The following is a 24,661-nucleotide window of genomic DNA, read 5'->3' as shown; positions in this document are numbered from 1 at the left end:
GACTTTATTATTTTCCTAATTTCAGTAGGAGAGGTGAGTTTAATTTCAGTTTTATCAAATTCCATAGGCATTGCCTCTTCCATATACAGCCTTACATTTTCTAATGAACATGCTGGATTCTATTTTTCTCTGCAGCTCTTAAAAAATCTACTCCAGACTTTTCATTGAGTGTGATAGAAGTACAGTCTTCATGTGCTCTTGGTTAACCTGTTTCCCTTTTAACAATATTCCAAACTGTTTTAATTTTATTATCAGAGGTGCCAATCTCAGACATAATGCATACACTTCTCGATTTTTTAATACTTTTTCTGAATACAGTGTATTAGTTTTTATAATGTTTCGCTAGATAGTTTCTTACAACTATGTTTCACTGTTTTCTTAGGGAAACTACTTTCAAATATACTCGCAAATGTATCATGAAAGAGCTTAAATTTTAAATTAGCATCAGGTTTTCTGTACACCTTATCCCAGTCTCACTGTTGCAAGTTTTCCCTAAAATCCACAATTGTTAAATTGTTAATTGATTGCACTATTTTGGAGGGCTGTTTTGCATTACTTATGGAGCTATGACATACACTGTAACTAGCTGTGCATCATGATCAGAAAGACCATTCTTAACAGGAAAAGTTTTTTTTTATTAAATTTAACTTGCTCTATAGAAATATTATCTATCAGTGTACTGCTTTCCTGTACTACCTGAGTAGGAAAATCAGTAACTGATGTCAAATTGAACGAACCAAGTAATACTTCAGGGTCATTCTTTCTATCAGATTCTTTCAGAAAATCTACATTGTAATCCCCACACACAATAACTTGCTTCCCTCCATCTGACATATAGCACAACAAAGAACCCAACTTTTTAATAGCTGAAAATTTCTCAAAGGGGAAGCTATACACAGCTACAATTAAAAAAGCATCATTATTCAGTTTAAGCTCACAGGCATAAGCTGCCCATTAAAATTGCTACACCAAGAAGAAATACAGATGATAAACAGGTATTCATTGGACAAATATATTATACTAGAACTGACATGTGATTACATTTTCATGCAATTTGGGTGCACAGATCCTGAGAAATCAGTACCCAGAGCAACACCCTCTGGCCGTAATAACGGCCTTGATACGCCTGAGCATCGAGTCAAACAGAGCTTGGATGGCATGTACAGGTACAACTGCCCATGCAGCTTTAACACAATACCCCAGTTCATCAAGAGTAGTGACTGGCGTATCGTAACGAGCCAGTTGCTGGGCCACCACTGACCAGACGTTTGCAATTGGTGAGAGATCTGGAGAATGTGCTGGCCAGGGCAGCAGTCGCACATTTTCTGTATCCAGAAAGGCCCGTACAGGACCTGCAACATGCGGTCGTGCATTATCCTGCTGAAATGTAGGGTTCCGCAAGGATCGAATGAAGGGTAGAGCCATGGGTCGTAACACATCTGAAATGTAACTTCCACTGTTCAAAGTGCCATCGATGTGAACAAGAGGTGACCGAGACGTGTAACCAATGGCACCCCATACCATCACGCTGGCTGATACGCCAGTATGGCAATGACGAATACACGCTTCCAATGTGCGTTCACTGTGATATCGCCAAACACCGATGCGACCATCATGATGCTGTAAACAGAACCTGGATTCATCCAAAAAAATGACGTTCTGCCATTTGTGCACCCAGGTTCATCGTTGAGTACACCATCGCAGGCACTCTTGTCTGTGATGCAGCATCAAGGGTAACTGCAGCCATGGTCTCCGAGCTGATAGTCTATGCTGCTGCAAACATTGTCGAACTGCTCGTGCAGATGGTTGTTGTCTTGCTAACATCCCCATCTGTTGACTCAGGGAGAGAGACGTGGGTGCATGATCTGTTACAGCCATGTGGATAAGATGCCTGTCATCTCGACTGCTAGCGATACGAGGCTGTTGGGATCCAGCACGGCATTCCGTATTACCCTCCTGAACCTACTGATTCTATATTCTGCTAACAGTCATTGGATCTCGAACAACGCGAGCAGCAATGTCGCGATACGATAAACCGCAATCGCAATAGGCTACAATCCAACCTTTATCAAAGTCGGAAATGTGATTGTACACATTTCTCCTCCTTACACGAGGCAACATAACAACATTTCACCAGGCAACGCTGGTCAACTGCTGATGGTGTATGAGAAATCAGCTGGAAACTTTCTCATGTCAGCACGTTGTAGGTGTCGCCACTGGTGCCAACCTTGTGTGAATGCTCTGAAAAACTAATCATTTTCATATCACAGCATCTTCTTCCTGTCGGTTAAATTTTGCGTCTGTAGCACATCATCTTCGTGGTGTAGCAATTTTAATGGCCAGTAGTGTACATGTGCTGAAAGCTTACATCCTTCTACCTTTACCTTTCCCATATCTGTGACTATTTGATGTTCAGAAGGGCATAGTACACCTATTCCACCCTCAGTTTCTAAATCTCGTAAGAAGCTAAACTACTTTGTTGTTTAATCCCCTGATGTTCTGATGCAGTATATTAACACTATATTTCACTGCACTTTTATGAGAATTTTGTGATATTTTAACATCTCTAGTACCTGCTGCCTGAGCTTCTCATTAAGCATAATTTCACTCAGTGGTTAATTATTGGACATTGATCTTAGCCTAAAAAAAAGAGAGAGAGAGATATCCCCTTGAGTTGTAGTGCCCTCCCTTTAAAGATTTTGCTATCATTCCAGCCAATTTGCCCTTTCCTTTCCTACTGAGAGTCAGGCCATGCCACCTACCTAGGCTAGGACAATCCAGCAGAATGTAGACCCCCGTCAAGTGGGCACCACAACAACAGTGGGATGGATCTTCGCTATGGAGGAGATTGTCATGCGTTAGCCAAGTATGGCCAATCAATGCGGAGGTGGAGTTCTTGTGAGAGACTCACATGGAAGACATCGACAAATTCTTGGTCTCCTTTATCACCTGTAGTTTGTTTGGTGAAGTCAGTCTATGCCATTCCATATTCCAAATCCTTAGAACTTCATAGCAGAATACTGGCCAGAAGTCTGGTTTCTGATTCTAGAATACCAAGCTCAAGAGTCAGCTTGCCAGCAGCCAAAGTCACCAACCTGTCTGGAAGTTCATTCCCCGGGATCCAGACAAAGACCACGGAGTGTCCACATGATGGCAAAAAGAGAACCCTGGATTGTCAGGACCATTGGATGGCAAGAGTAACACTGGTCATGAGGTTGTCAACTGCTCACAGATTTGCAATAGATGAGGAAGGACTCATGGTGCAGGACCAGATATGCTCAAGAACAATGAGAGACGTCTACCTATTCCACAGTGAAAACACTGAACTACCAACAAGGAGCAGAGTTCATTACAACATGCATGAACATAAGCAAAGCCAGTGTGACCGGCAACCACTGAGCCATCAGTATATACTTCTGAAACCTAAAACATGTGAGAATGAAGAAGAAACAGTGATGGAAAGCCCCAGGCAGAACCGAATCTGTCCGACCTTGTGAAAGGTTAAGAGAGAGCTGTGGATGGGGAATACGCCATGGAGGTGTATGTGAGTGGGCTCAGAGGAGAAGTGGTGGAGGAAAATGATGGAGTCCTAAAAATGGGTCCAGGTGCAGATGGCAATCATAACCCTATACCTGGGCCGCCGTTGTGGGAGTTGGATCTCCATATCTGGAAAAAGGATATGATAATTCAGTTGCTCCAGGGAGCAGCAGATGTATAACACTAAGCATCAACTGTTGTTGACAGAGAACCTGCAACAGTGGAACTCCAGCCTCCTCTAGGAGGCTGATTATAGGGTTAGTCCAAAAAGCATCAGTTGCCAGTCATACCTCACAGAGGTGTATCAGATCCAGCGTCTGCAATGTTGAATGTGATGGCGAGTTGTATGCGAGACTCTTGTAATCGGGATGGGACTGGACCAATGGTTTGTAGAGCCATAACAGAGTAGAGAGTTCTATGCCACAACTGGTATTGCTGAGGCACTAAAGACCATTAAGGTATGATCAATACGTCTGCTTTAGCTGACGAAGATGGGGAAGCCATGTCAACCGGGCATCAAAGACCAGTTCCACAAAATGATGAGAGTCCACCATATTGAGAGACTGGCCATCAAGGTACAGATCCAAATGGGCACTGATTTTAGGTGGCAACAGAAACAGCAGCTGAAAATTGGAACCCATAAGAGAGCCCATGACTATGCTTGGTGTACTGCTCCCTGCAGTCTGCATTCAGCAGCACCCAGTGCAGACAAACAAAAATAAATGCAAAAGTAATCAGTGTACAAAGAGGGGAATGCCTTAGGTTCCACAGTCAACACCAGACCATTGACAGCCACTAAAAAGAGAGGGACACACAAAACAGAACCCAGAAGAACCCCATTTTCCTGCAGATAGGAGGTTCTACGGGAGGCATCACCTTGCACCTGGAAAGTGTGACTTGAAAGTAAGCTTCGGATAAAAACTGGGTGTGGGCCATGGAGGCTCCACTCATGTAAGATGTGGTGGTGCCATAAGCTTTACACATACTGAAGAAGACTGCAACAAGGTGTTGACACCACGAAAAAGCCACATAGACTAAATTCTCTGCAAAAGAGGGGTCTCAATGAAAACCATCCTGGGCCGGAGACAAAAGATCCCAGGATTCAAGGATCCAGTACAGCCTTCAACTCCTCATACATTCAAGTAACTTGCAGTGGACACTGGTTAAACTGACATGAAAATAGCTGTCCCTCTGAAGAGGTGCTTTACCAGATTTCAAAACTCATATAATGACACTTTCTCGTGACTGGGAAGAGAATTTCTCCCCACTCTAGAGACAGTTAAATAGGGCAAGTATATGACATTGGCTACCTACTAATAAGTGTTGCAGCATTTTGTTGCACATCCGGTTGTTCTAGGAGCTGTGTCGGGGCACAGAGCAAGGACACCGTTTTGCACTCACTAAATGGAGTGTTATATGGCTCCAGGTGGGGGGAACAAAGGTAAAGGGGATTGTTCCAGAGGGTGTTAGAAAGGGCAGAACACAGGCAGACAGAGGACCAACACTGAGGCACGTGCGAAATGCTGAGCAAAATTCTCAGTGATAGAGTCAGGGCTGGTGAAGATAAACACCATTCAAGGAAATCCCCAGGACACCTGCAGGTGGACGGCAGCCAAAAATGCACCTGATGCTCATATCTGCGAAGAGTAAGTGAGCGGCCCTATGGTTGCTGCATATCATTCCCAACAAATCTGTTTCTGGTGCTTAAGAAGATAACGGGCCCTGACATGAAGCTGTTTGAAAGACCAGGAGGTGGTTGAGAGATGGGTGCCATTTGTAGCATTGGCAGTCTTTAACAGCTTCAGCAATTTAGGGGATCACCAAAGGGAAAATCTTCTATCGGGGAGAACATGACGAAGAGGGAATCTCTGAAGCAGCTACCTAAAGGAGGCATTGGTCAAACTATGCAGTCTCATTAATGCCGTCATGTAGTGGAGCAGTTGGGATGGCATCTGAGGAAAAAGCATCGTAATCCACATTAGTAAAGGCACACATGGGAAGGCGTTCAGGTGGGTGATGCTGAAGATAAGACAGTTGGAAAATGATTGCTGTTACACAAATCATCATGAACTCCCCACTGATGGAGGGGAGATATCCAGAGCTGCAAGATTTATGGCTGAGAAAGTGCCCTGTGCCACACTAGGGCATGCGGGAACTTCAGTGTTAAGAGGTGGCAGAGTTCAAGCACTGCCAACAGGTCTTCAACAATCCTGCCCCTGGACAGTGATTGCAGTTCCACCACACAGAGAGTTATGGGCATTAAAATTTCCAAAAAGAAGGAAGGGAGGAAGCAGCTGGTGAAGGAGGGCAAGAGGAGAACAACCATTGTGTCACGTCAGTGTCCATCACTGGCAAGGCTGGAGTGACATCAGACCCTTATTGAGATGGAGGAATCGACATCCCTTGGGATGTCACTGGGGCCTTGCCCGAGACTTACGCATCTTATCCATCAGAGCATGGGACAAGGTGTGGTTGGGAAGACAACAAGTTGCAGCAATATCGGGATCCAAAAGAGAACGAGCAACATCGAGGCCCGCAGGGAATGGGTCCTGTGTCCAATTCTAATAGGCTTCTCGTCCTGGAGACGCCGCGGAGGGGGGCTCCTACAGGAAGCCCCATCCTTGGTGGGTGGCAGTTTCTTTTCTGGCTGAGGAGAAAGAGTGGTTCCATGAGGGAAGGGAATGGGAACCTCCATGAAGAAGGAAAGGGAAGGGAAGGGAAAGGGGACAGGATGGAGGTAAGGAGGAAGGAGGAGGAGGAGGAGGAGGAGGAGGAGGAAGAAAGGACACAACAGAAGCAAAGGTATACATTAAAAGATACCGGGTGGAAATGGATGAATTTCTGTTGGGCCTCAGAGTAGAATAGATGGTCAAGAGTTTTGAATTCCTGAATCTTCCTTTCCTTTTTATAGGCTGGGCAACTGGGTGAGTGAGGAGAATGTGGGCGGGAACACTTCACATACCTGGACCATGGGGTGCAAGGACTCCACATGGAGAGGTTGACTGCAGTTGCCACAAATAGGAGTCAACTCACATCACAAAGACAGGTGAACAAAATGGAGACATAGAAAGCAGTGCATGGGAAGTGGAGTATTGGGCTTCAGATCACAACAGTAAACCTACATCTGTCTTCTTCCAGAAAGGTATCCCTGCTGAAATCCAGGATGAAAGCACTGGTAGCAACACGATTTTCTTTAGAACCTTTCTAACTCACTGGACAAAATGAATGCCATGCCGTGAAAGATTATTCCTAAAATCCTCATCAAATTGAAGGATGATGTCCCAAAAATAAAGCACTGGGGTGTTTTTAAGGACTGCTGAGGACTAAAGCTCACTATGATGTCTCGTAAGTGCTCACAAGCACAAAAGGAAGACGGTTGACTGTCAGAAGAGGTTTGAATCAGCAAGAACGAAATGCAACTTACTACGGGAGTCAACTTCAAACTTATTCTCAAAGTGTTCTGCAAAAAAGAGCTGTTTGGTAGAGCAAAAGTCTCCCTGTCTGTCCTGGAACAAACCAAGTAATGGGGAAAGGGTTTCACTCCAAGCCAGCACACCTGACCCTCCTCCCAGGGGGTGGACAGGGAGGTGAAGGCCAAGGAAGTAAAAGTAAGGGCAGAGAGAGAACTGTTCCTGTCTGAAGAAACAACTATGGAGCAGTGAACAGAAGTATGGAGCATAGTATGCTTCAGGTGCAGACTGTCAGCTCTGGTACCACCCACTCTGATAAGGGACTCATCTCACCGTCACCACCCAACTGCTGCAAGAATCACCTGGCACAGTGGTTATTATCAGGAGTTCCAGTGCCCCAAAGGATGAACAACCACTCCAAGGTATACACAAGGTAGTGACAGCTCAGGTACTAGAAATGTGGACCCTGTGTTGTCATGGTACTCAGCTAGCTGGGTACGTAACAGCCCCACTGTAAGGACTGGCTACTGTACTGTTGACCTAATGGGAAAAGGGGGCACACTATGGCAGGGAAGGAAGGAGGGAAGGAGTGAGTGGGGGGAAAGAAGAACCCAAGCCAGAGATGCTAAAGAGGAAGTACTTCCCCAAATGGCGCACACTAAAGAAACATTTAGAAAAGGAGGTCAAACCCCAAGGGGGACCAGAAAAAATAAAGAGAAGGGAAACACTAGACAAGACCATAACGGAACAGCAGAACCAAGGGAATATCTGGGTCATCATAAAAGGGGAACACGTAGAAAGAGAAAGGGGAGCAGGGGGAGGAGGAGCTAGGATGGGGAGTGGATATGGTCAAGGGAATGCAGTTTGGGAGATAAGAAAAGCTGCAATAACTTGGGGACCCATGCGCACCACACATACGCCGACAGAACAGGTGTGGACCGTTAGAGATGGGCAGGATGAACAATGGTCATAACTTCTAGAAAGTGTTTGCTTAATAGTAGTTGGTATCAAGCCACATGTTGTGCAGGATATTTTCTGTTTTCTTGTGCATGTGATACGAGTGGAGCTGAACACGGCATATCTGCAAGACAGGACAACAGGCAGCCGGTCTACTTCCTGTTGCAACACTTGCTGTTTAGGCAATTATTCCGTGCCAGCAGCATTCCAGCTACAAGATTTGCTGTGGGCCCCAGAACTTAGTACCTTGAGACAATCCTGCCAATGTCACAGGAGAAAACAAAGTTCAGTTTAGTTAATATACATCTAGCAGAAGAGACAGATGAAACGAATATAATTGTAATATCAGATTCCGTGTTGTATGTACATTGAATGAACAATTGTTCAAGAAGAAGATGCTCTGAGAAGCAACTGGAATTCTTAGACTATTTTTCAGCTGGTACAAGCAGAGCAGCTTCAAGGATGGTGTCTGAAGCCTGATGATATTGTTTATGGTCATCCGAATGCTTGTTACAAAGCAAGCAGTCTACATTTACCACAAGTGGTGACTGCAAGAGAATTCTTAATAGCACAGCTCCTTATAATGCTGTACAATAACATTGCCCACAAACATTCCATTCAATTCCCTCCTGGTGCCCCATGACTAGGACATCTGTACACACTTGTACTAGCTCAACGAGAATATTGGTTTGAGAGGCAGAAAATAATACTGAATTAATAAGAAATAACATACTGAAGGGATGGTTAGAGGACAAATGTAAGGATGTAGAAGCATATATCACTAAGGGTAAGACAGATACTGCCTACAGGAAAGTTAGAGAGACCTTTGGAGAAAGAGAACCACCTTTATGATTATCGAGCTCAGACAGAAAACCTATCCTAAGCAAAGAAGGGAAAATAGAGCATCTATACAATGGTGATGTACACGAAGACATTATTGTGGAAATGGAAGAGGACGTAGGTGAAGATGAAATGGGAGATACAAACTGACATTTCTAGCTTCATAGACTTAGAGAAAGCTTTCGACAATATTGACTGAAATACTCCATTTCAAATTCTAAAGGTAGCAGGCATAAAATACAGGGAGCAAAAGGCTATTTACAATTTTTACAGAAACCAGATGGCAGTCATAAGAGTCGAGGGGGACGAAGGGGAAGCAGTGGTTGAGAAGGAAGTGAGACAGGGTTGTAGCCTATCCCTGATGTTATTCAATCTGTATACTGAGCAAGCAGTAAAGGAAACAAAAGAAAAATTTAGAGTAGGAATTAAAATCCATGGAGAAGAAATAAAACTTTGAGGTTTGCTGACGACATTGTAATTCTGAGAGAGAGAGAGAGAGAGAGAGAGAGAGAGAGAGAGAGAGAGAGAGAGAGCAAAAGACCTGGAAAAGCAGCTGAACGGAATGGGCAGTGTCTTGAAAGGAGGGTATAAGATGGACATCAACAAAAACAAAATGAGAATAATGGAATGCAGTCAAATTAAATCAGGTGATGCTGAGGATATTAGATTAGGAAATGACACACTTGAAGTAGTAAATGAGTTCTGCTATTTGGGGAGCAAAATAACTGATGATGGTCGGAGTAGAGAGGATATAAAATGTTTCTGGCAATGGCAAGAAAGGCATTTCTGAAGAAGAGAAATTTTTTAACATTGAGTATAGATTTAAGTGTCAGGAAGTTTTTTTCTGAAAATATTAGTACGGAGTGAAGGCATGTATGGAAGTGAAACGTGAACGATGAACAGTTTAGACATGAAAAGAATAGAAGCTTTTGAAATGTGGTGCTACAGAAGAATGCTGAAGATTAGACGGTTAGATCACGTAACTAATGAGGAGGTACTGAACACAATTGGGGAGAAGAGGAATTTGTGGCACAGCTTGACTAAAAGAAGGGATTGGTTGCTAGGACACATTCTGAAGCATCAAGGGCTCACCAATTTAGTACTTGAGGGAAGCGTAGAGGGTAAAAATTGTAGAGGGAGACTAAGAGATGAATACTCTAAGCAGATTCAGAAGGATGTAAGTTGCAGTAGTTATTTGGTGATGAAGAAGCTTGCAAAGGATGAAGTAGCAACAACACCACGATCATATTGAAGTACCAATATTTTCACCAAGATATGACATGGTTTTTGACAGCAGCCATATCAACAGACCTGTTCACACCAGTGCAACCACTATAAATCACATTGCTATTTTGAAAAAGTCTATGAGTTAATAAATAATTGAGGAATAATAACAAACTCTTAACTTAAAAGTTCATTCAAGAAGACAATATTAAATCTACAAAATGGAAGATAGACGTATATGGCCACAAGACGTAACCACAGCATTACTGAAGACAAGCCACTGCTACAGCAGCTGACTGCAGCACCTTAATGCAGGCATCAGCTACCTCAGTTGAACATCCAACCATGCACCGAAATGAACTGAACGGAGCCTAAGCCAATAAATACTAAGACAGATGCTACGAATAACAGAATAAATCATTCCAATGCTGACTAAAAAAAAAAAAAAAAAAAGAGAGTTAACTTCTTGTGTGAAGTTGATGAGCTTTGTCCTAACTTAAGAAATAAGATACAAACTAGCAATTGTAATCTAAGAGACAAGTTGTCTGCCGGGCTAGGTACAACAAAGGCAAGCCTGAAGATTAATGTCAAGGGGACCAAGGAAAAGAAAGAGATCAGTAATAAGATTTCATAATTGCTAACAGCTGTAAGTATGTTCACTGGCAAGTTACATGCAGAGCTAAACAAGCAATGTGATGTAGTATGAAATGAAGCATAATGACATAATGCAAATGAAAAAAAGATATAGAACTAGAATTTCACAATGTTCATGAGCAAATCTCAGATACACAGGAACAGTTGAACATATCAGAGCAGACTAATGATTCAAGTGTATTGATTAGTCCCCATTGTACTCCTACAAGTTTGGAGGAACAAATAAATGACCTAGTTGAGAAGAAGGTGCAAAAGAGAATTGACTCAATTTTAACTATGCCTAATTCTGCAGTTGATTTTGTTAAAAATGACCGAGAATTGCAGGGACTATGGGAGGAACTCACAAAAAAGCAGAGTTAAAGAAAAAGCAATTTAGGGGAAGCACTAGATTGTCCTAAGAGTTAATCATGGAGCTGCAAATAGGACAAATTTGTCTAAATAATTTCCAAAATTTAAACCAGATGGAGAGGTAAACCTGACACATTTTTTGAGAATATTTTATAGATAATTTAATTTCTAAATGATGAGAGAATTGAAAGAAAACTGATTTTGCACTCACTCACTTGGAAGGGGATGTGACAGTGGGGAATGACACATTATGAAGAGTTTAAATCCTGGGATTATTATTAGCCTCTCAATTTAAAAGTGAGAGAGATGATATGACACTACTGCGGCATCAATGGACGAGCATCTTCTCTGTTGCAAGGATAGTACATGTAGAAATATGATAGTGTCTAGCAGTTCTGTAGATAAAGCATAATATGTGAAGTCTTGAGACTAAGCCAGCTTGTATAAGTATTTTTCCTGTTGGAGGTTGAGTCACACATACATGACATTCTCATTCTCAATAAGCAATAGAGAAATACCAAAACTGCTATTAATACAACTGACTGATGAGAAACAGTGATAGAGATTATAAACTTCGCGTAGTATCCAGTACATATAGTAAAGATGAGATATATATGGAGCACAAAAAGCTGAAAACCATATAGCACATTTGAGAGTGGGTTATTGCAGATGGATGTGTGCCAGATGTCAGCACCATCACATTTAACAAGGGGAAGAGAAGGTTTAGTACCCACCAGGTGAGTTATGTGATGTGCTAATGTTCACACAAGAATAATTCATAGATATAAGACTTCTAGTGCAGAGGAGGAAAAAAAAAAGGTTCAAATGGCTCTAAGCACTATGGGACTTAACTTCTGAGGTCATCAGTCCCCTAGAACTTAGAACTACTTAAACCTAACTAACCCAAGGACATCACACACATCCATGCCCTAGGCAGGATTCGAACCTGCAATCGTAGCAGTCACGCGGTTCCAGACTGTAGCGTCTAGAACCGCTCGGCCACTCTGGCCAGCACAGAGGAGCACATTAGCTGTTGCCAATGGTAGGTTCTGTCTAAGGAGAAATTACCTCAACAAAGTAAATAGGAAATTAGGATGATTTTGGACAGTGTATTGTACATCTCATAAATTAAAGTGTGTGGAAAAAGATTTAGGTGGACCCAATAAAGGGATAACAGGCTAGGAGTAAAAAAAATTATGGGAGGGATGCTATCATCATAACAATTTATAACTGATTAGGTGCTAACTTTTCGCAGAAGAATGTATTCAGACAGTTCTAACAATGGTAAGACATTGTTGAATTTTTTTTTTTTTTTTTTTTTTTTTTTAGCCGTTCTCCAAACTAGTAATGTAAACAAACTTGCAGGATTTGTGCAGGTCATTGGAAGTACGACTTTAAATGCACACATGACCAATGAGACCAGTGTCTGTGTTTTACTATTGTGATAGGGATGTAAGTATTTTTGTTTAGTTTTTGTGTATGTGTGTCTCCTCCAACACAACAGAAGCTTTATGAAAGAAAGTATTAAGGGCCTATGTATAACCTGAGGTAATCCCAACAATAGTTTGGTGAACACCTCGTTGAACAATAGTCACTATACAATTTTAAATGTAGCGTGGAAACATGAAACAAGGAGCATCTCACGTACTCTACGGCATTAAGGAGCAGAAGAGTTTATCTTAACTGTTTGAATTTTCTTTCAAGGTTTTCAGAACAAATGTGGCATATGTGAAAGTAACTTGAGGAGGATGATGATGATGATGATGATGATGATACATTTGTTACTGAAAGCCCAGTGCTTACTGAATTACTGAGTAAATAAACTTACAGGACTAGGTTGGTCACAGCACAGCCGCGTGCCTCATGCCATGTGGCTAGTGGCGGCCCCAGCAGAACATCAAGCTTAACACCAGCCACGTGCCTGGCCTGATGGCAAGACATCCAACCCTAAGTGGGTGGCACTCAACATCTTAACTACATAGGTGTTTAGTGTGAGCATACTTAGTTACTGATAAGCAACATGGTATTTTAATTTTTGCCTTTTCCATTTCAAGGCAAGTGGTATCAGCGGTGACATTCATGATCCCTCCTCAACTATGTAGACTGTACATTTATTCCCACAGGAAAGAAACTCTCATGGGGTTACAAAAAATATCTGTCAAAAAGAGTGTCATCACATAAAGCAAAACCACTGATTTTGCATTAAGACGATAACATGTCAGAGGGAACATTAGTTGGTGTGGCCTCATAAAGCAAAATGAAGTAATCACTCTTTTTTCTGTAATTTTAATACAGTCGTTCCTGCTGCACATAAGCAACCAGGCTAATTTAATTTGTGGAAAAACCAATGAATTGTCTTTACTGTCTGAACTTCAGCTTTGTAGAAATTTTTCAATAAAACACCAAAACTGTCTCATTTAGCACGTCCAGGGATGAAAAAGTGACATGTCTACCAAGTTGACAAGCTATTGCTCCTATTGACAAGTTCTGGGAACTCTAAGATAGCAGGAATTATTAATGAAACTTCAGAGCACTTTGATCAGCTAGTGTATGACTTCCAGTTGTCTGCTGTAATTATCACACGATAGTATTCCAAAATTTCAGAGGTACTGTAAATGATAGTGAACCCTGGCATTACCCACTGGACTGACATCATCACTGCAAACCTCCCTTACTATGAAAAATCGTGCAACAAACAGTACGTAATACACTATGTCCTCTTGACACATAATGTAATGATTTTGGTCAGCTGCTGCAACATAACTAGAGCATTAGAAGCATGTGCGTACGTGTTCCTCTCTGTGCTCATTCTAGCTGTTCCTGTTATTACAGCTGCTATATAAATATCCCTTCTGCACAAATATTTTTGTTTAACTAGTGAAAATTTGATTTTGACAACTATTTCTTTTCATATAACTATCTTAAAATAAATTGTACTCACTACCTTATTCGTTTTTCAAATTTATACACAAGCTGATAGCAATATTCTTTAAAATAATTTCCCATTTTAAGTGACAAATATTTTATCCAAAGCTCAATACATTATTCATGCGTTTGGCTAGTAAAGAAATTACTGTGTTACAGACATCACAATTGTTAGTCAGATATGGTCTTAGAGGCAGTACACCATTGCCTTCCTCCAAGTTACGTAGGATCTCTGGGAGGCAGATCACAATCTGCATTCCCATATTTTTTTTTTTTTTTTTTTTGTGTGTGTGTGTGTGTGTGTGTGTGTGTGTGGTTTGAGGTTTTCGGGCGCTAAACAGCGTGGTCATCATTTTTCCATTTGCAAATATTATATTTCAGTAAGCCTTCAAACTTGACATCACCACCTTTTCCCTTTTAAAGTTTGATCATCCATATGTTCGTTCTAAAGTTACATGTTTTTGATACATTTTTTACTTCCTCAGCTTATTCTTTCCTAGTTAGGCATGAATCTGTTTCCTTGTTGAAAACAAAATATATACAACTATTATACGGCACCTACTATACGATAAGTCACTGCTTTGTGTGCATCTTTTATGTTCTAACACAACGGAACACTTTCAGCATCTATATTATTAACACAAATAGTAAGCAGAGGGCTTCTATCAAGGACGGATTATTGGAAGGGTTTCTAAATAAAATACAACAGAATGTTGTGTACTAAACATTCAATCCAATAAATATATGTGTACATTTCACAATAGCTATGTAAATATAGGCTCAGCTGCAACATTCTTTAACATTTATTATCATGTAAATATATGATTTATAGTTATATTTGGTTCTAGGAAAGGAAAAAAATACTGGATATTTCAACTATTCAACAGAATAACTCTCATAAGACAAGGAATGGAAATGAAAGAACAGGAAATGTGTGTCACCTCATTACACATATCACAAACTACAGAAAAATGTGCATATCACACAATTTTAGGGAAATTAAACAGTATATTAATTACATAGTGCTGCAATATGCATCATTCTAAGAAATTACAGAAGAATAGGTAGGAACCAATAAATACACTATTTCAAGTGCCTGTAATATTTCAGTTTTTGTTTGCATGTCTATAGTTCATACTTTGTTATCGTAATGTTCCATGCAACAGTCCCATAATGTACTACATATACAAGCTGTGCATTCATTCAGTACAGAGAAGTTCTGCGGACACTATAAAAAACAGTATAGTCCTGCTAGTTGTATTTAGGCCCAATGTAAAATATGAGAATATTACAGCTCACTGAGGTCACACAGTTATTGGTTCCTAACTTTCCCTTACAACAAAAGTAAGAATTTACCAATTCCAAGGAAAAATAGGGAAAACCAACAAAAGTTTACAGATTAGTGTAAATATCATAACCATGATAAACATTTTGTTTTAGCAGATTTGCTCAACTTCCAGTATATCACATAATACATGGGCATCAACAATGTACAAGTTCTCAATTTCTGACTCGCAAACTAAATTTACAATTTAAAGATGGGCTATCACTGAACTATCAAAAGATAGTTATCTGATCTTTTTCCCAACATTCAATGACTTACAAGCATCCATGCAACTGATCTAACCACATTTCAATCATGTATGACCAACAAAGCATACACGAACAAAATAAATATACACCATAGTACATTTGCTAATGTGATACACATTTGACATTAGTTCTACTACCTTTGCAAACAAACATTAGTGTTTCGTCAGTTAAATGTTGGTTGTATGTTGATTTTTTTTTAAATTCCTAAATCAATCACAACTTCAAGGTGGCAAATAACTACAATGTTGAGAAAAATTCAACAAGCAGATTACACTTGCTGGAAGAAAGAATCACAGGTTGGTAATCTATTACAGATAAGTCAGGTGTTAAATTTGAGCCTTTGACACTATAATTTGTCCTGACCATGTAGAAGGAAGTTTGTGGAGTTGGGAGCTGTACAATGAAGTGCCCCAGACTAAAATAAGTGCTATCAAGCTTCAAGAAGAAAACCATTGTTGATGAATGTTGTAGGATAAGAAGGCTATACTTCAGTTTATAATTATGCTGTATTTTGTAGAACAGAACATTGCAATTTTAATAAGTAAGGAACATAATCATCCAACATATCAGATCTTAGATCAAGAAACTTCTTTACCAAAGGAACTACTACTTCTTAAATGACTATTAACCACAAAAAAATTAATCTCATCAAATTGTGCACGTCATTTGTTATGGGTTTTGTGGTACAATACATATTACAAGTAGTTATGCACACAGAAAGCAGAAACTGTGTATAAAATAGATTTCTTCATAACAGTTCAATAACTGTGTGTGCTTCTGCACCCACACACATATCAGAAATTTGTTCATTTTAGGCTGTTTGCCAATGATCGTATGAGGTGAGATTTAATCTTCTCCTATCTGAAAACTTGAAACATATGATCATAAGGCCAGTTTCTAGACAGTAAGGAGATAAATGGAAAGCTAGAACTTTTTACCTACAACTAAAAACGTGGAGAGGGGAGTAAATGACTACGTAACAAGATATCCAGCTGACTGGCAAGATATCTAATAATGAACACCAACCACCTATTTGAACCATGCATATGCTAATGAGAAATAAAGTACTAATGTTTGTAAAACATGCCACAAAAGGGGAAAAGAAGGTTTCCTTGTGTGCGTGTGTGTGTGTGTGTGTGTGTGTGTGTGTGTGTGTGTGTGTGTGACAGAGAGAGAGAGAGAGAGAGAGAGAGAGAGAGAGAGAGAGAGAGGGGGGGGGGTTGGCGACACTTTGATAGTCATCAAAGGAATAATCTTATGGCCAAGTTGATTAACTAAGTATTGGCTGCTTCTGCCTAGTTTGCACCAATTACTACAAGGAAAAAAATCTAGCCACTCTAAGTTCCAATAGATATGCCACACTCATCTAAATATGAAATAACAATCAAGTAAAAAAATAGCTAAATGGAAATATTAAGGCTTGCACAGCACATATTCAATTCCTTAGATAATGTAAAAAAAAAAATCAAAACTTGTGAAGTGGGTAATTTCATGCAACATATTTCAGTGATTTAATGTAATGGAATGTATGAATAGTAATTAGTTGTGTAATTTAGAAACACGGGAACTGAGCAACTATAAATACCCAGTGAAAATTTAAGTTTTTGTGTGTGTTTTGGGCTGAAGGAAGATCACTGTTCTGAAAAATCACAGACTTCCTAGCACTATTTATTGCATTTCGGAATGAATGTTCTCTCAACTTCAGCAAAGACAGTTTACTGAAAATTACGATAAGTAATACTATTATTTGAATCCTCACATTATGAATATACAGATACATGGTGACTAGTGTGGATATATAATTTTGCAGTATGTATATCAATAAAGAGAACTTAAAAATGGAAATTCCAGGATTGTCAAGAAAAATTAATAAGAACATTATACAATTGTTTTAGAACAATGTATGTGGAGTACTTGATTTGTGCACACAAAAGACAACTTTTCTACAATTTATAGAGCATGAAATTTGTAAAGAATACTGTAAATGTCTTTTATTGTCTGAAAGATGGCTGTTGTGTGCTTGAATAGCAGTACTGACAATGTTTTTGTATAGAGTATTCAGACTCTTTTTGAGAGTGAGCAATGCTGCTTTTGTTGGAAAGAACAACTAAGCTGTATATCCCAAAAAGATACGTCATTACCTTTTCTCTTAAAACAGAACAAGACTTGGGCCTGTGTGACAAGCAATTTTCATTAAAGATAAACATGAGAGTAGCAACACCAGTGCACATGGCATCTTTCAAGAAACTGTAATAATTTGTAATCATTCAACACAGGGATCATTCCTTCATTGCAACTGATATTTTTATTGGATGCCTTCTCTGGAGGGCACAGGCCCCTCAGAGTCAACAGAAGGATATTCCTAATTCCTGTTATGAAAGTTAAATAATCTCTTAATGTCAGTTTATTTTGGATTTCAATATGACAGACAATGGCGAAAGTATGAGGTCATCCAAAGAGCACTACACTAATTTAAGGTATTAAGAATTTTTATCACAGGCACGTTAAGTTGAGAAAGGACTATACTACATATTTTAGCTTAAATCAGTATGGCACTGTACCAAAAGTTCAATCCCAAAGAAACACTATCAAATGGAAAATTCTGAAGTTAATTTTCTAGGTAAGAACTAAATCAAATACTCCCCTTTCCAGCGGAAGAACATTCACAAAGAACATTAAATATTATGTGACAGGTATAAAGGGAAAGGTATCACTAATACTGACTTGTTACTTTAACACACATCACTTATGATGTGTTTAGGAACACAAAGACTTCGAACATTTTCTCAAGCACTGTACAAACAAAACAAAATAAAAATGTAGTTACATACATTAAAAAATTATTTGTAAGTATCTTAGTTGGCAAGAAACAAAATAAATAATAACCAGAAGGCAATGTGGTCACATCTCTAGTGTAGATAATATATACCTTTAACACAGATTTCTTTACTGTGCCAGAAAAAATGTATGTACCAAAGATGATTAACAGTGAATGACACACTGCTGGCACAAGGTTATACACAATATTCCATACTTCAGTCACCTTACGGCAGTAAAGCATTCTGCTCAATACGTTAAAGTTAACACCAAAGCCATATGTAGGAGTAATATGATAAAACAACATACAACAAGGAAGCAAGTGAGAGTCTTATGGCACCAATTATAAAAAGAAACCTAGTTACATACAAGTATTTTAAAATAATATTGTGCACATTATCTCCAAAAGCCAAAATCGCTTTGGCTTCTAAAGCACCCTGCTACGCTAATGTATATAGTTTCTCACAACTGTTAAACTGTACTGAACAATGAGAAACATGAACTACATGTTACTATCACTATTTTCTTCAAAATAGTGTTGTTTAAAAATAGCTTCCTTTTTATTCACAAAGATGTAAATCTTATTAGTTTTACTGACTAGGAGGAGAGTATTAACTACCATAGTACTCCATAATCACTCAAAATAGCCACATTACTTGCCAATAAAGTGCAACATGGCTCAGTTTATATAAAACATCAAGTGTGTGTACCACAATGGTCAGAGTTTAAAATACACTGTGTCTCTCTCAAATAGCTGTCAAAGATATAAAATATTTTTGCACCGAGAAAGCATTATTCTGAGATTCATAACTTCAGTCAATCCTCATGAACAGCCACTAATTCTTGTTATGCACATAATGGCTATTTCATACCAATAGAAAAACTCTTCCCATTTTCTACATTTATCTGTCTATAACATTCTAAAATGGCATCCCTGAGAATTACAAACTATTCACAGAGTGCGGTGATATAAGTATCAATCTGTAAAAACAGATAAGAATGCCTTATGAAATGTATTAATTGCATATCACCACCATTAAATAGCTTAGGCTAATTTTCTGTTACAAAATGAAATCAATTCCTTTTAAGAATTGTTAATGATAAACTTCAATTTTTGTTTGTACATTGCTTAAAGCACACACAAACTACTACATATAATGACTAGTCAATATATTTTAACAATTTTTTATGCAATACACAGAAATGTTTACCACTGTAACATCCACAATGCTGTACTAATACCTCTGACATTTCTCAAGGAGAATGAAAGGAAATCACTGAACAAACATAATTTTCAAGTAAAAGATATTTTGTGATTTCTGGAAGGAAGTAAATGAAAACTAACTGGATGGGATACAGAAAAAACCTGATGGTCCAGAACAATGAAGAGTGCATTAATACCATACAGAAATCAAAATACATGTGTGTGTGTGTGTGTGTGTGTGTGTGTGTGTGTGTGTGTGTGTGTGTGTGTGTGTAAAGACTGGTACCAACAATATTCCGACCAATCCTATCAGTCAGTACAGCACTCGTGCTTCAAAATGCCTGTGTTTAACCTGTTTCATTAGAGAGACTGTCCTTGTGAACATCTATGAGTAAGTTTCCTCATGCCATACACTCTCCATTTTCTAGCCTCCAGGTTAACAACATTTTCAAATATTTTTATGAACAAGAATTTTGAAATTGCATCCAGGTGTAAACTTCCAACACTACATTAAATTTTCTTCATTACATTAAAACAATAAAAAATAGATATGTAGAAAAGGTAAAAAGAGGAATGTTAGGAAATAACTGAAACATAAAAGAAAGATGCATCTAGCAACTGCAGTGACATAGGTACTGAATGGTTTCTCACTGATACAGTTTAAAACACACACTATTTCATATATTCATCTTAAAATAGAGTTACAACATAAAATACGGTGTGCACTGGCAGGTAAGAACAAGGAAATAATGAAAAAAATCACTGCAGTTGCAAGACACCATCTGTCTATTACATCTAGGCTACAGAAGTACAGATACTTAAAGCTTTTTCAAAATAGTTAAGTATGTACTGGATGTGACTGTCAAGTAATATCTTTCACAACTTGACACAGAATCTATAATTTACGGCAAGTATTCATACAATCATTCGAGCCCATCCCGCACAATGGAAAGAATAGGAATGAAAGAGCGGTAAGTGTTATTACATATGTCAAAAAGACAGGCAATTTGCTCACTGGATAGGAATGACACACTCAATACAATCATCAGAATCAAACATTCCACCTGTTACATAAAAAAGTATACGTACACAACAGGAACACAAAGATATACAGTACTCAAAAGTCCTCTTTTGTACGCTTTAAGTTACTGAAAATTTGTGAATCATCGTACCAGTTGATTTGCAAATATTATAAAGTGCTCTGTTTCAAATAAATAATCCTCAATAAAATAATAAAACTAAGTTCACAAATTTTTTCAGTCTTTTACACAATGGCACAAACGTTTCTGATCCTTGGATATAAAATTCCAAACACTCCAATAAATTTACAACAGTATACTTGACATCAATTCTACTCAATTGTAGTATGACTAGATTAACTTTCATCATTTACAAAACAACAATGTGAAAATACTGATATCTCTTTCAAAGTTTCATTATGGCACCATAGTTCAGTAAAATGATCAAATATAATTACTTCTGAAATTTTGTAACTTTTTAATACATTTCATTAATTTCTGTAAAGGCAAGATATAATCCCTAGAGGTTGAATTGGTCTCCAATTTCTGCTGGCATAGACTTTTTCAAAATAAGTAGCAGTGGATAATGGATATTTTCATCATAATCACAGTTTTGTTTGACCTGTAAGTGTCTGTTCCAAACATGATCACTGTAATGCTTTTTGCTTGAACATATAAACCCCCTTGCCTTTGCCTCTTGTCTAAACTTGTCAAATGTATCACCCCTCTGCGGTGCCATTACAAAAGCTGTCCCATTTTCACTCAAGACTGTCCATATAGTCTCTACTAAATCATTTCTTGCTTCATCAAAGAACAAACAATCAGCAGACAGTATTATGTCATAAGGCTTAATATGCTGATTAACAGCTAGCCTCCAAAAGCTTCCCCATTCTAATACAGAACATACAAGTCTGTCATTTCCCTGTGGAAAGTTACGATCAACAATATACTGAACATTTTTCATGGCAGATTCATTTCCATCAGTAAGATGTATCTTGAAAGCTGATGAATATTTAGCAAGGAAAAGACCAGCAAGACAAGTGCTGCCACCCCCTAGTTCAAGAATTGTTTTCCCAGCAAACTGTTGTAAGTTACACAGTGCGTAGAATGCTAGTACTTCTTCTGAAGGCCAAATACAAATATTTCCTGTATTATTGAATCCCATCAGTTCTGTGGCTGTGAAATTTGGAAAGGGGTGGCGAATAAATATGGAATATTTTTCACGTGCAACGACTACAGAGTACTCTGACCATGATGCCACAGAGCTAGTGGAATTATTATAAGATGGTAACAATTTCATTGCGAAAAGATGAAATGAGGTGAAGCGTCGAACAGATACATCTTCATCTTCATTTGTCTCGCCCTCACTACTTCTTTGAAGGGCACGTGCAAGTATCTTCCATCGCCGACGTGCAATTTCATTTCTTTTTGAACTTTCTTTTGTTTGCTGGCATGTGTTGCTGAGCACTGCAGACATGGTTCTGTAAGATAGTAGTTGCACTCGAGCCTATTCTGTTTCTCTCCAAACCATGTTTCTCAATGAAGCACACTAAGATAATGTATCAATAACTTGTAGAATATTTAGCGAGAGCCTGAAAGGAAGGAGAAAAATCTAATATTACTCCCTCATTTAAAACAGTACTTATCTGTAATAAATGCCACAAAGCAAGTTAATTATTGAGAACAACAGTGAATAGAAGGGAAACATTTAACTAATAACAAAAATCAAATTTCTGTGGTAGTGTACATATTTTGTCTTCTTTTCTTCAAATCTTTATAATGTATTAACATCTAAAAATATACCATGTAGAAATGCAACAGTATAATGAGGTGACAACAAAAACATTTTAAAAATTATTAGTGTGCTCTGTTTATGTGACACACCAGTAGAATGGGCTTCGATATTTACAACTTTAACTGTAGATGAGTTATTTAATCATCACTATATGCAATCTGTCTTGCAGCATGCAAAGCTATTCTTTTTGGGAAGCAATTGGATGCTTATAGAATTTCATCTCTATGCAAGTGAAGCAATGTTCTGTGTACTTAATAAATGAGAGTCTTTTTATGGTCTTGTGTTTATGGTTCACTAAACATAACTTATCACAAAAGAAAAAAATCCACAATTACAAAATAAGTGACTGGTTTGGATAAATAAATCACACCATGCAAACTGCTGTCATAGGTAATATTCTTTTTTTCATATCACAAACTGGAGAGTTCAACTAAATCTACTGCGATTCCCACTTTTGACGGCGTAATTCATCTGGTACAGGAATTAAAATATTCCCCAAATAATTCAAAAAGGGGGAACGTCTCGCTGCAAGTTGCCAAAATAGGAACAACAAAAGCATGGCTGTCAAAATCGAAATGAAACACAAAATTATATTTACAGAACTAACAGTTAATTTCCTTTGGGAACAAGCAGGGAAATAAACAGAAAAAAATAAAACTCAACTGGGTGAAAGTACTCTTAATTGGATCTGGGCTTCTAAGTATTTCACCGCATTTCACTTTCCACACATATTTCTACTTCTGAGATTTCTTATGTAGATTTTTACCAGTAAGAAGTAACTGACAGATTTAGCCATTTGGTCTCTGTCAGTCCTGATATATATGATCCCTTTCTACCTCATATCCTATGTCTCCATTTGTTTTATACACAGAGTTTATGATTTTATACACTATTATTTATCAAGATTATCTTCTTTCAGATTTAAATCTGTGTTCCAGACTGAATGTGACCGCCAGCTCATTTTTTTGATGACAGACTATTCTGATAACATTTCCTGAATCCTTATATCTGCTTTATGAAATAAATTTTATAAAAATCTTGTTTAGTTGGTAAAGTACAAAACTTTCATCACCCTAAAATGAGAAACTCTGTAAAGAAGCAGTAAAAATTTTTTAAATGATTTATTGCAGGTGTGATGGACACAAAGTAACTAACCTACTGTAGTTGGACTGATAATGCAACTAAAAATTTGCATTATTACCATTCATAAAATATCTATAATTTCAACTTTGATCATCTGATGAACATTCACCTTCCAATTTCAGCATGAATGGATGCAACTGTGTTAGAAACAATTTACAACAGCAGTTCCAACTCAATAATAATTGCATAGATAAAACTTTTGAAATTTGTAAGTTAAAAATATAGTGCCCAAGACAAAAAGGGTAAAAATCAATTGCTTTAACATCTCAGACATGGAATCTTTGATGACCGATATGACAATATCTACTATGTAGTCAGGCATTTATTCGATATTAATATAATGATGGTAATGTCAACTTTTTTTCCATTGGCGATGTCGCTTAAAAATGTTTCTCATTTACAGTACTTCTCTCTGTAAATTTCCTCTTCGTCTTTACGTTTCAAACTGGGAAATGTAGGCACTTCGCTTTCACAACTAGGCTAATTCAGAGAATTTATTTACAGCTAAAGATGATCAATTATTAACCAGCTACTTATTCCATCTAACGCACAATTGTGCTACATGTCAGAAGAGTGCTTAATCTGAATATTGAAGAAAATCATTTTTGAAAATCTTATCTTGCTGAGAAATTCCAAAAGGATATGGGTACGGATGATATTTATTTTTCTTTCTTGCCAGAATTTGATGAAGGCTGATATCAAAATGTTGAAAACAACAACATTGCAACATTTAAAACCTTTCAGGGAAAATACTGAAAACAGCTGCGATATACTAAAATAAAAAAAAGAAATTAGATGAAAGGAACAGAAGGAAATTACCGACACGTTCATTAACAATGCATCTAGCCAATTAAGAAAGGATACTATGGCATTATTCCACGCGTTCAAAAATTACGCCCTGTTACAGTATTAACAGCCAACACACTAATAAGTATGATCAGAGGAATCTTCACTCTTCCCGCAATCCTCACGATGCCGCGACAGACTGACAGAACACCTACAGCGTTCCTACGTCGCTAGCAACAAAGTCAATTAACATGTTTTTCGACTTCAGTTTGAGAAACCAAATCTAATTATACGGACCTGTCCATACAATGATTGCCTACTCTAATTTTCGTTTGAAATGGAGTGCGAACGTATTTGTTTACCGTGGCACTATTCTTAGTCCATTCAGCGCTTGGTTCAGATGATATGC

At 38.3% G+C, this 24,661-nt stretch overlaps 2 protein-coding genes across 2 annotated transcripts in view; both read right to left on the bottom strand.

Annotated features, from left to right (window-relative positions):
* LOC126416049 (WW domain-binding protein 4) overlaps positions 1-24,661 on the bottom strand; it is a 129,432-nt gene that overhangs the window by 104,532 nt on the left and 239 nt on the right. The window lies entirely within an intron of this gene.
* Positions 16,701-22,114, bottom strand: LOC126416050 (calmodulin-lysine N-methyltransferase). The gene has a single exon (XM_050083521.1). The coding sequence runs from the start codon at positions 22,003-22,005 to the stop codon at positions 21,049-21,051; it is 957 nt and encodes a 318-aa protein (XP_049939478.1). The 5' UTR covers positions 22,006-22,114; the 3' UTR covers positions 16,701-21,048.

This window comes from Schistocerca serialis, chromosome 8, assembly GCF_023864345.2.
Source record: "Schistocerca serialis cubense isolate TAMUIC-IGC-003099 chromosome 8, iqSchSeri2.2, whole genome shotgun sequence".
NCBI lineage: Eukaryota > Metazoa > Arthropoda > Insecta > Orthoptera > Acrididae > Schistocerca > Schistocerca serialis.
The sequence above is the reverse complement of the archived record's forward strand: the minus strand, read 5'-3'. Positions and strand labels throughout refer to the sequence as shown.

Bases quoted from the DNA above. Each gene is read 5' to 3' on its own strand.
- LOC126416050 (XM_050083521.1), bottom strand. From the start codon at position 22,005: ATGTCTGCAGTGCTCAGCAACACATGCCAGCAAACAAAAGAAAGTTCA.